The sequence below is a fragment of the Ranitomeya variabilis genome, chromosome 4 (genome assembly GCF_051348905.1).
Source record: "Ranitomeya variabilis isolate aRanVar5 chromosome 4, aRanVar5.hap1, whole genome shotgun sequence".
In the NCBI taxonomy this organism is placed as follows: Eukaryota; Metazoa; Chordata; class Amphibia; order Anura; family Dendrobatidae; genus Ranitomeya; species Ranitomeya variabilis.
In genome coordinates, this window is record NC_135235.1 from 457666878 (window position 1) to 457678392 (window position 11515).

Sequence of the window (11515 nt, forward strand, 5' to 3'; positions counted from 1 at the left end):
TCCATTTTTTACTCCCCTGCTTCCAAGAGTCATACCTTTTTTATTTTTCCATGAAATAGCCATATGAGGGCTTGTTTTTTGTGGGACGAGTTGTACTTTAGAATGAAGTAAGTGATTTTACCACATAGTGTACTGGAAAACAGGGCGAACATTACAAGTGCAGTGAAATTGCAGAAAAAAAAGTCCAATTCCTTAAATTTTTTTTTAGATTTTTGAAACTAACACGTTCACAATATGGTAAAGCAAACCTGGCAATATGATTTTCCTGGTCAGCAGGAGTACAAAGATAACAAACATGTACCATATATATTATACATACATATATATATATATATATATATATATATATATATATACACATAGTTTTTTATGTTGAGAAAAAAATGCATACATTTGCATATAAAAATGCTTTGCTTTTGCCATCATTTTCCAATATGGGATATGGGACTGGATGAGTCCTCAGCTGATGTTTTCATTGATAGCAATTAGGGGTAGATACGATGTTTTGATTGCCTCTTTTTGCATTTTATGGCAGCAGCCAAAAAACATAATTCTGTCGATTTATTTTTCTTATTATGCCATTTACCAATTGGATTAAATGTTTTTATATTTTGATAGATCAGACATTTCTGAATGCAGCTATATAAAATATGTGTATTTTTTATTTTGTTTTATTTTCAATGAGACAAAAAGGGGGTGATTTGAACTTTTGATTTTTTTTATTCTTTAAAACTTTTTTCCACTTTTTTCTTTATTTAATAGTCCTCTTAGGAGACTTGAAGCTGCGATTATCTGATCTACTATGTTAAGCAAAGCTGGGTTTCAGCACTCCTGTGTATAGCAGTAATCATGATATTCCATGAACACCGGCCACAAGCCAGGGTTCACAGGAAGGTTTTAATGACAAATGCAGGGGTCATCAGCAGACCCCCGGCTGCTCGGACAACATATCGACACACCATGATAACGTGATAGTGGCGCCGATATGCTGGATAAACGATGCGTTTCTGGGTGGAGCATGTTAAATCCCGCTGTCAGTGATTGATAGTGGGGTTAAACAGGTTAACAGCCAAGGGAGGAGCACCGCTCCACCCACAGCTGTTAAAGGCACATGATGACTGATTAAATCAGTCTTCATGTGCCGGAAAAATGCAGGCTCAGCGTGTGAGCCCACATCAAAAGCAGGGACACGACAAATGATGTACATATATGTCATATGTTGTGAAGAGGTTAAAGACTTGTGTTATCTTATTTCATGCTTGACTACAGTAGATTTTGATCAGGCAAAGTTTTGAATTTACTTGCTTGCACTTTCTTTTCCTGGGAAATTCGATTTGCGGAGATATTATTAATTGTGAATTTAATGTATCTTACTATGCTGTGGGGTCTCTCCAGAGTGAAAAGCAAAATAAATGTACCATGTAAACAAATAGGAAAATCCTTATAGTCACCTTCTTGCTTACTTTTCTGGCCCCCCCGCTTACTCACGACTCCCGGATGCGTTTTGCTCAGGTGCACAGAAGGTCATAGTGTCATTATGTCTCTGCATGCACCTTGACCTCTCTCATGCATGTGCAAAACACTCCTGCACATCATGATAGGCAGAAAATTTGACAGTGTGAGAGTCCCGGAGAATCCAATGCCAACAGCAAGGGATCAGAAGATGCAGAAAATAGTGGAGGGGCCAGAGAGGAAAACGGTAAGCGAGTATAAGGATTTTCAAATTATTTTTAAGCTTTTGAGGGCCCTTTATAGCAGAGAAAAATGGCAGCCAGCAGTCACGTGCTAAATCAGCATAGAAGCAAATTGCAAAAAAATCAGTCACCTGCCGTGTCCCTGGCTCAGGACCATAGCCCACATCTTTCCCGACACTTGATGGCTGATTTAATCAGACATCCAGTGCATCCAAGATCCACCCTCGGCTGTTTGCTAGTTAAATGCCTCCAGCAGCCATTTTCATGGAGACCAACTCATTACAGCAATGGAAGTGCGGGGGCTCCGGCCTTTCACAAAATGTCAGCGGAGCCCCTGCACCACACAGCATCTACAAAAGTGTGTGCACCAGCCTGGGATAGATGTGTGGGGGCTCTGTGATTTCCACAAATTACGGTGGTGCCGGGGGTCATCTGCGAAACTGCCGCTCATCAGCCTGGGAAATGTCTCCTGGTAATTGCATCCGGCCTATAAGAGGCAACCCCATTTTCCCCCCCAACGTTTTTTTGGAAAAAAGTGTGTCTTATAGTCTGAAGAATATGGTAATCCAATCAGGCTCGGACTGGCCCACCGGAGAACCGGAGGATTCTCCGGTGGGCCCAGGCACTGACACCTGCTGGCATGCTTGCCAGCAGCTGCCTAGGGCCCCCACTGCTTTAAGGGCCCCCATTGCTCCAGGGGCCCCAAGCCAGTGGCTATGGAGCCCCTGAGTCAAGGGGGCCCGCCCTGTGCCAGCCTAGCAGCAGCTGGAGACAGGATCCTGTCCCCGCTGCTAAAGCAAAATGAATATTCACGCTTCTCCACGCCCCTATGGGCATGGAGAAGCGTGAATACCATTTCTCTTTAATAGTGGGCAGCGTTAGCCGCAGGGTGAGGCTAACGCTGCCCGCATGAAAAGTCTCACCACCGCACCACACACACGCACCGTCGGCAGTGGCACCACATACACACAGGCACACAGTCAGACACACAGCGCAGTTCACCTCCTGGCAGCAGCAGCACATCCTGGCGTCCTGCTCCTGTCTGAGACAGCCCAGCTGGACGACGTCATCATCCAGCACGCTGTCTCACACAGAAAGCTGCCAGCAAAGAAGAGGCTGCAGGGAGGTGAGCTGTGCTGTGTGAGTGTGCCTGCGTGTCTGTGTGTGAGTGTGCCTGTGTGTGAGTGTGCCTGTGTGTGAGCGTGCCTGTGTGTGAGCGTGCCTGTGTGTGAGCGTGCCTGTGTGTGTGTGCCTGTGTGTGTGTGCCTGTGTGTGTGTCTGTGTGTGAGTGTGCCTGTGTGTGTGTGAGTGTGTCTGTGTGAGTGTGCCTGCGTGTCTGTGTGTGCCTGTGTCTGAGTGTGCCTGCGTGTCTGTGTGTGAGTATGTCTGTGCGTGAGTGTGCCTGCGTGTCTGTGTGTGAGTGTGTCTGTGTGTGAGTGTGTCTGTGTGTGAGTGTGCCTGCATGTCTGTGTGTGCCTGCATGTCTGTGTGTGCCTGCGTGTCTGTGTGTGCCTGCGTGTCTGTGTGCACCTGCGTGTCTGTGTGTGCCTGCATGTTGTGTGTGAGTGTGCCTGTGTCTGTGTGTGAGTGTGCCTGCGTGTGTGTGCCTGCGTGTGTGTGCCTGTGTGTGTGTGTGCCTGTGTGTGAGTGTGCCTGTGTGTGAGTGTGCCTGCGTGTCTGTGTGTGAGTGTGCCTGTGTCTGTGTGTTGGTGGGGAAGCACAATGATATTGGTGGGGGAAGCAATAGTGCAGGCGATGGGCAATGATGGCGGTGGGGGGAGACAGTGATGGAGGTGATGGGCAATGATGGCGGTGGGGGGAGACAATGATGGAGGTGATGGGCAATGATGGTGGGGGGCAATGATGGTGAGGGGAGGCAACGATGGAAGTGATGGGCAATGAAGGTGAGAGGAGGCAATGATGGAGGCGATTGGGCAATGATGGTGGGGGAGACAATGATGGAGGTGATGGGCAATGATGGAGGTGATGGGCAATGGTGGTGGTGGGGGAGGCAATGATGGTGGGGGGAGGCAATGATGGTGGCGATAAGCATTAAATCTAATTGTATCAATAAAAACGTCAGTTCAAGTGGCAAACAATAATCCCTCACCCGGCCCCAGAAAGGTACTCGTGTCGGAAAATGACGACAAATGCAAAAACTTTTTTTTATACAAATTTTGGATTTTTTTTTAACAGCCTTGGCTTGAAAAAGGTTCATATCTTTATGAACTGAAACATTGCTGAGATGGGCTAATAAAAGTAGCTCCTTCCTTTTTCTCTGAGAATGGTGTGCTGCCTCCATTTTTTTTATTTCTATCTATCTATCTATCATATCATATCTATCTATCTATGGTATCTATCTCTGTATCTCATATCTATCTATCTATAACAACATTAGTTCATGCGTCATCTCTAAAATAGGTAATTTAGATTTTATATACATGCACACATGCTAATAATATATCAGAAAACTGTTGTCAAAAGGATTGTACAAAAGCGAAGTAACCTGTTGTAATTATCTTACAGAAGCCTTAAACTTATTCTCCCTTGGTGTATTATAACTCCGATTGAAGGTGAATCACTTATATTTCGTATTGATGCTGGAGCTGAGGTTACGGGGTAAGTTTTTATATATGCGTATATATATTGTCAGGCTGTGGCCTCTGATACAGCTAGGGGGCGCTGTTTGTTCTCCCCAGAATGTGCATGCAGACGGATGAAGTCCATAGGTGTGCATGAGAGTCATGGATTTCCGGCCCGGGTTTTCCAGGTGGCTGAAGGCCACAGGTTTGTGTGTGTTTAAAAGCCCTGCAGTAAGGGGTATGGCTGTGTCAGGCATCTGGCCAGGTGAGGCCAGGTGTGCGAGGTGCACGTCAGTGTCAGTCTGGTGTGTGCTGGTCTGCAGAGTGCATGGAGGCCAGCAGAGCCAGCACCCAGGGCAGCTGAATAGCCTGGCACCCGCAGCGTACACAGAGATGCAAGTCATCCATGGTACTGGTCTCGGAGGTGGACAGTCCTGTGCCCGGAGGTGGATGTCCTGTGCCCGTAGGAGTCGGATGTGGACAGTCCTGTGCCCGGAGGTGGATGTCCTGTGCCCGAAAGAGGACTAGCATGTGCCACGATTGCAAACAGGTGGATATGGTGCCCGGCTGCTATCCGGAGGATATCCTGAACTGTGTACGACTGTGTGAGTAAAGAGTCTGTAAGAGACTGTGATACAGCGATGCAGGACACCCACGAGAACTAGTCAGAGGAGGGCTGGCGTGAGTAGTGTCTGCAACATATGAGGCTGTGTGTATGGAGACTGAGATGGCGTGCGGTCGCCCAGGGAAACTGGACAAGGGAAGTCTGGCCTGTTTAGGGACTGCAAATCTAAAGCCATGTGAAATGTATTGCATTGAACTGGAGTAAACTGATCACTGAAGTTATATGCATGTATGTGTACTGGACTTTAATGCTGTGAAGAAACACATTAAAAGAGACTTGTTGTACCCGGCTGCACTCCAGAGGATAAAGAGTGCAGTGCGCTGAGTGAGTACAGAGACTTGTTGTACCCGGCTGCACTCCAGAGGATAAAGAGTGCAGTGCGCTGAGTGAGTACAGAGACTTTTTACCAGCGTGCGGTCACCCAGGGAAACTGGACAGAAGGAAGTTCGGCCTGTGTATTGACTGCGTCATATAGCCATGCGTTATTAATAGACTGTATGAAGAAGCCGTATACTATATTGACTGTGTGTGAAGTAACACAATAAAAGAACTTTTGTGCTTGAATTTGTGGGTCACTGCTTCTTCACTGCGTACGAAGCTACTACAGCTTTACAAAATATATATATATATATATATATATATATATATATATATTATCTATATGATCGTATAGATATAAATGATCCAACATTTCCTATTTGATACTTTTCTGCATAGAGTGATTTGCTAACATTTCTGAAATGAATAAAAATATTCTGCATTATTTTGGTATTTTCATACTACATATTATTATCTCTTTATAGGCCGCTTTTCTCTATTAAAGCTGATATTACTGTAAATGTGACCCTGAACGAAAAGGGGGTAACGGTAGACAATTGTCATGCTATCTTTCTCGGAATTACAATGAAACATAATCCGTAAGTAATTTGGCATCTGAAACTCAAAACCCATGCATGGTTCATTAAGATCTTTTTTTTCACGGTTGTTGGTTGTTGATTCATCATAGTACAGGACAGTGTCGACCTTAGTTGTGCTCCCTCTTTGTGGTTACATACAGTATTACACATTCTACTCGCCTACATAAAGAAATGCATTATCTCTCTTTTAAATATTGTAATACCTTCCACACACTAGTTTGCACAGTTTTACCTCTTCTTGGGTGGTCAAGATACAATTAATGCATGGACCAATATATGGGTTCAGTATGAAGTCTATGAACCTGTACACAGAGTAAAGTATGGGCTCACAGCCTATTGTGCCTGTACACCACTCTGTGCATGTTTTTCAGACATCGCTGTTTGTGCAATTGATGGGAGTCCCAGGTCCTGGACCCAGTCAATATTCAGGATATTTTTAAGCAAATTGACAATATGTACCCTTTAGGTGATTTTTAACACATTTTAGGTAAAGTGATTAGCAATTTTCATCATCACATTGGCTAACAAGTAAGAGCACATTTTTTTGCACTAAGTGACTATTTACGCACTTTACGGCACAAATATTTAGACGCAGTATTGTGTAGTGTGACTACATTGAGTGTAGATTATAGTATAGCATAACTTTCAGGTGCTGCTGCCATTTTTAGTTATAAGGCATTCAGTCAATATTTTGGGGTACATTACAGTGGAATTATTTTCTGAGTATTAGTAGTTTCCACTCAACTGTTCCTGAAATTCTCAGAGTTTTACGGAGTTAAACAAATGAATTATCGACTACTACCATAAGCTGACATCTATTCAACGTGAATGAGGAGTGGGTAACTTTGGATCCCAGTAACAGCAATTAGTGGGGTTCCATCTAACATATATCACCAAAGTGTTCTTTGTGGAAGTACTCATTAATTAGTGCATACTACAATTGTTTGCTTGTTACATTGGGAGTGCCGACAAATATCTCACTATAGGGCATAAAGTTGGAGATTGATTTTGTTTTTTAAGCTGTGCAACATTATTATCAGGTCACTCCGAGCTGCAGTTATATTGTTATATTGATCCATATTAAACAGCTACCTACTATATTAGGCTACATATAACTAAAGCTTTGTACACATGTCAAAGTAAACCTTCCAGGACATATGTTAAGCACACTAATGTGTTGTGCATGCATCCAGTGTATTCACTGTATAGAAAACTGGAGCTCGGTGCTCTTTCTTATGTTGATTAATACAGTAAAAATAAATCTTTCACAAACTACCGGTATGCTTTGTATGTTTAGGTTTTTTACAGTAACAGTCATTAGAGTTATATGCCACTGTATGCCTAGACTTGTTTTGGAGGTCCACATCTTGAGTGCTTCCAAGTGAGAAATTTGAGGGAAGAAAAAAAAAAGTGTAAAAAGAGCCTATTTAAAAAAAACTTCACGTGGACATAGATTAAATACTCTTTTATCATGAAGAGTTTGTTTATCATAAAAAATACATTTCATATGAAAACTGTGGTGATATAGTGCTAGAAATTTTCCATTGACTTACTGATGTATTAGCCGTCCACTCTTGTACATAGAGATAAATCTTAAATATGAGATATAATAACGGTTGGTGAGACATTTGACTATTTGTAATAACAGTAAGTACAACTATATATACAGTATATGCTCATATACATTTTATTCATTAATCCTAGGGCATTTGAAGTGGCAGAATCCTTCTTGCACTCAATTGGGCCTAGCCTAGTAAGTAAAAAATATTAATATGGTAAAAAACAGCAACTTATATTTCCATTTAAGTTCACAATGGGGTCTTTCAGATCATGTACATGAAAATCAGTTAATTTCCAAGAATTTTGCATTTGAGATAGTTAACTTGACATTACGGAGGGGTACTGCTAGGGAACGGAAGGTGGGTTTTGGGCCCCAGTTGCTGATTGTCAAGGGGTACAAAGAGGCCACTCTGCCTGGTTTGGGTATTTAGACAGAACTAAGGCAGAAAACTGAATCTTTTCCCCAGTTTATCCAAGGCCAGACTACACTGTTTTACTATGATGTTGGCATCTCAAGCCTGAGATTTTAGCACTCATTGGTGTTGCTGGAACTGTAAAGCATTGTGATTTTTCCGCAGTAAAAAATGCAACAAAAGAGTGGCAAAAGAGCAATGTGTGAGAAAACCCTTACTCTTTTTACTATGGTGTTGGCATCTCAAGATGCCCACCCATTAGTGTGCTGGGTTTGATCTATTCCCCTGCTACTAAATACCCCACTTCTGAAAACTGATTACGTTTACATACAGTAGGTCAATCAACCACAAAATTGGGTTTATCCTCAAAACAGACATGTTTTGGACAAAATGGAATCATTCTGCTGATCCCATCTAAAGAGTAAGGATTTGTTCACATATTGCACTCTTGCCACTTTTGTTGTTGCGTATTTTACTGCAGAAAAAACACAATTCTTTACAGTTCCAGCAACACCAATGAGATTCCTAAGATCTCTGGCACACAGTGTGTCCTTTTCCTTGGTTATTTCCAGCTACTGGGCGTTTTTTTTTTGTTTGTTTTTTTCAAATCTGCAGCATATTAATTCTTTCAGCATTTTTGTAACGATTTTCATCCATTAAAATGACTGGGGAAGAAAGTCAAGTAAAAATACATAAATAATGCATGAAAAACTGTTGCAAGAATGCACTCTTTTGCTCAGTGTTTTCCCTGCCAAGTCTCTGGTATTTGGTGCAGAAATGTCGGCTGCAAATTCTCAGTGTGTGCATGTAGTGTAATGCTCTGTTTCATGTGGCTGAGTGCGCACTGCAGCAAAGCCTCATTCAGCTAAAACCCATCATCTCACAGCTCTAACAAGAGAATGTGGCGGATCCCTTTAAATAAATCCCATCTAAGCTTACTGGCCATCCAGCTAGACACAAGCTTACACGCTAGTTCAGACAGGGCCCCTCACTGGACACAAAATCTAATCATAGCACATTAACAGAATGACTCATTCATTATGAAGCAAATCTAAAATAAATATTTTTTTTTTCTTAATTAAACAGGTATGTACTGTGTTTGATGTTGCCCTTTCTCTGGCTAACGTTCCTATTTCAATGGCCTACAGTAGGTTTCATTGTTTGTTTGTCTGTGCATTTTTTTTTAGTTTATGCTAATTTGAAAATACTGTTTAAGGGTAAGTTCACACATGACTTTTTTGCTGCGTATTTTTGCTGCTTTTTTTATGTTAATTTGCAGCTGCTTATAGGTGCGCTTTTGGTGCCATTTTTTGTTGCGTATTTGGTGCGCTTTTTTGGGGCGTTTTTTTTTTCTCTTTTTCCAGGCTAATGTCCTTGGATTTTCAGCAGCAAAAACGCAGCAAATAATGATACCTGCGTTCAAGTCAATGGGTGAAAAAACGCAGCAAAAACGCTGAAAGAAGTGACATGCTCTGTCAAAAAAACGCAGCAAAGCACAAAATACTGATCAAACAAAAAACAAAAAACCAATGTGTGTGCATGAGATTTCTGAAATCTCATAGGCTTTGATGGTACTGTAAAGAGCAGCTGAAAATTAGCATAAAAAACACAGCAAAAACACGCAGGAAAAATAAGCAGCAAAAAAGTCCTGTGTGAACTTACCCTAGTCATTTAATATATTAAATCCTAGCCAAACTTTCTTTTCAGGCACTTTACCCGTGAAGGATATTGTTAAGAATATTTTTAAGATGCTTCCGATCGCAGGTGGTGCATCAGGAAATGAAGACACGCAGAATTCCATGATTAATGAAAATGCAGATTTTAATGATACACATGATTCTGAATTTATGTCAACAGAATTAATTATGGAAAATGTTGAAATTATAGATCATGATGAATTAACTATGGTAGAAGCTTTCGAAAACAACAACGAAGATGTATATGATGTGAACAATGACATGTTAAATCATGATTTAAGTATGCAAGAAGGTTGGGATAATACTGATTTATATGGTATGGGCACTGACACGGTAGATTCTGGTTATTACGAGGCAGAAGGAGCAGATATTGCAAACTTATCAGATTTTGATACATCATATGCGGACCTTGACGTGGTAGAAGAGGGTTCAGAAATAGAAGTAGTAAATTTCTATGAAGACGATATAACAGAAACTATGGAACAAGCTGATGAGGACGTGATACACAAGGGTTCAGAAATAGAAGTAGTAGATTTGTATGAAGTCTATACAACAGAAACTATGGAACAAGATGATAACTTTGATCAAGCAGACAAAGATGACTTAGCAGCTACTGAAATGGATATGATCTCTGGAGAGGAAGATTTATCTTCAGTTACAAGCTTTTTCACAGAAGAAATAGAACAATACACTAGCGATGAGAACAATTCTGCAGAAGACAATGATATAGGTGAAATATTGCATGATAGCAGTGATGTTTCAGATGATTACTATGAAACAGAAAGCATTGCATTTGTTAATATACCTACTAATGAGGAATATTATCTGACAAGTTTTTATGAAGCATTTGATAAAAATGACTATGAATCAGGTAATGCAATTGAGGACAATGGCACTGAAATGACAGATGCATTAAGTACTTCTAGTGTTGAAGAAGCTAGTAACGTTGTTGATGCAGTCAGTGGGAGTTCTGACAGTATTTCAAAAGTAGTTGAAGAAAAAATAGTAGAAAGCAATATTGGATTTACTGAAGTTGATGACAATGTAGACTCTGAGATGGTAACACATATTATTTCAGGTTTTTCTGATGGCAATGCAGGTGGAAAAGCAGAAAGCATGGACTATGGTTATATTATTTCAGATTTTTCTGATGGCAATGCAGATGGAAAAGCAGAAGGCATGGGCTATGGTTATATTATTTCAGGTTCTTCTGATGGCAATGCAGATGGAAAAGCAGAAGGCATGGGCTATGGTTATATTATTTCAGGTTTTTCTGATGGCAATGCAGATGGAAAAGCAGAAGGCATGGGCTATGGTAGTGATGGATCTTCCTTTAGCACATATGGAGAAGAAATGCAGGGATGGGGATTTATTGATGGTAATTCTGAAAAACAAATGAGTTCAGGACATGGAGGGGGGTCTGGTGGAGGTAACTTAGGATATACGAAGATAACAAATGGAGGGGGATTTGCTGGAGGATGGGGATCTTATGGAGGTGGAGATGACTTTAAAAAACATAAGAGTCATAATAAGTTTTCTAAAAAATGGTGGTAACTGGAGCAAACAAATAACTGATGAGAAATTTCATAATGGAGAATCAACAGAATGATCATATGAAATACTAAGCTTAACATTAATGTAATAAAACTAAATGAATCAAAATTTCTCTGTAAATTAAATTTTCTAATGGTGCTTGTGGATAAACCTGCATAAGCCATAGCTGTTCTTTTATAATTTGCTAATTCATTCTGCCGAAAAATCTAAATTGTCCAAAATGACATGTGCTTTAATCATAAATAAATTTAACTCAGCAAACTTCCAGTGGTGTGTTTTTATTACTTTTAAATGGTTTAAAACACAAAAAAATTGACTCTCCAAAACAAGCACTACTTTTGAATGAAACACATTTACATTATATTCTATGGGTTTTGCACTTATTTTACTCTCTAGTGTGAGAATGGGAAAATCATGGTAACTGGCTCTGTGGACACCATATTTTATATATCTGGGCTGATTGCACTTGTTAG

General features: G+C 40.9%; 1 protein-coding gene across 1 annotated transcript in view; it reads left to right on the plus strand.

Moving 5' to 3' along the window:
* Nucleotides 1-11307, plus strand: part of LOC143767913 (uncharacterized) — a 106416-nt gene extending 95109 nt beyond the window's left edge. The window contains exons 12-16 of the mRNA XM_077256434.1: nt 4221-4313; nt 5705-5818; nt 7523-7571; nt 8878-8938; nt 9499-11307. Of these exons, the coding sequence (XP_077112549.1) occupies nt 4221-4313; nt 5705-5818; nt 7523-7571; nt 8878-8938; nt 9499-11042 (1861 nt within the window). The 3' untranslated portion in view covers nt 11043-11307. The remainder of the gene's footprint in view (nt 1-4220; nt 4314-5704; nt 5819-7522; nt 7572-8877; nt 8939-9498) is intronic.
* The last annotated feature ends 208 nt before the right edge of the window (nt 11308-11515 follow it).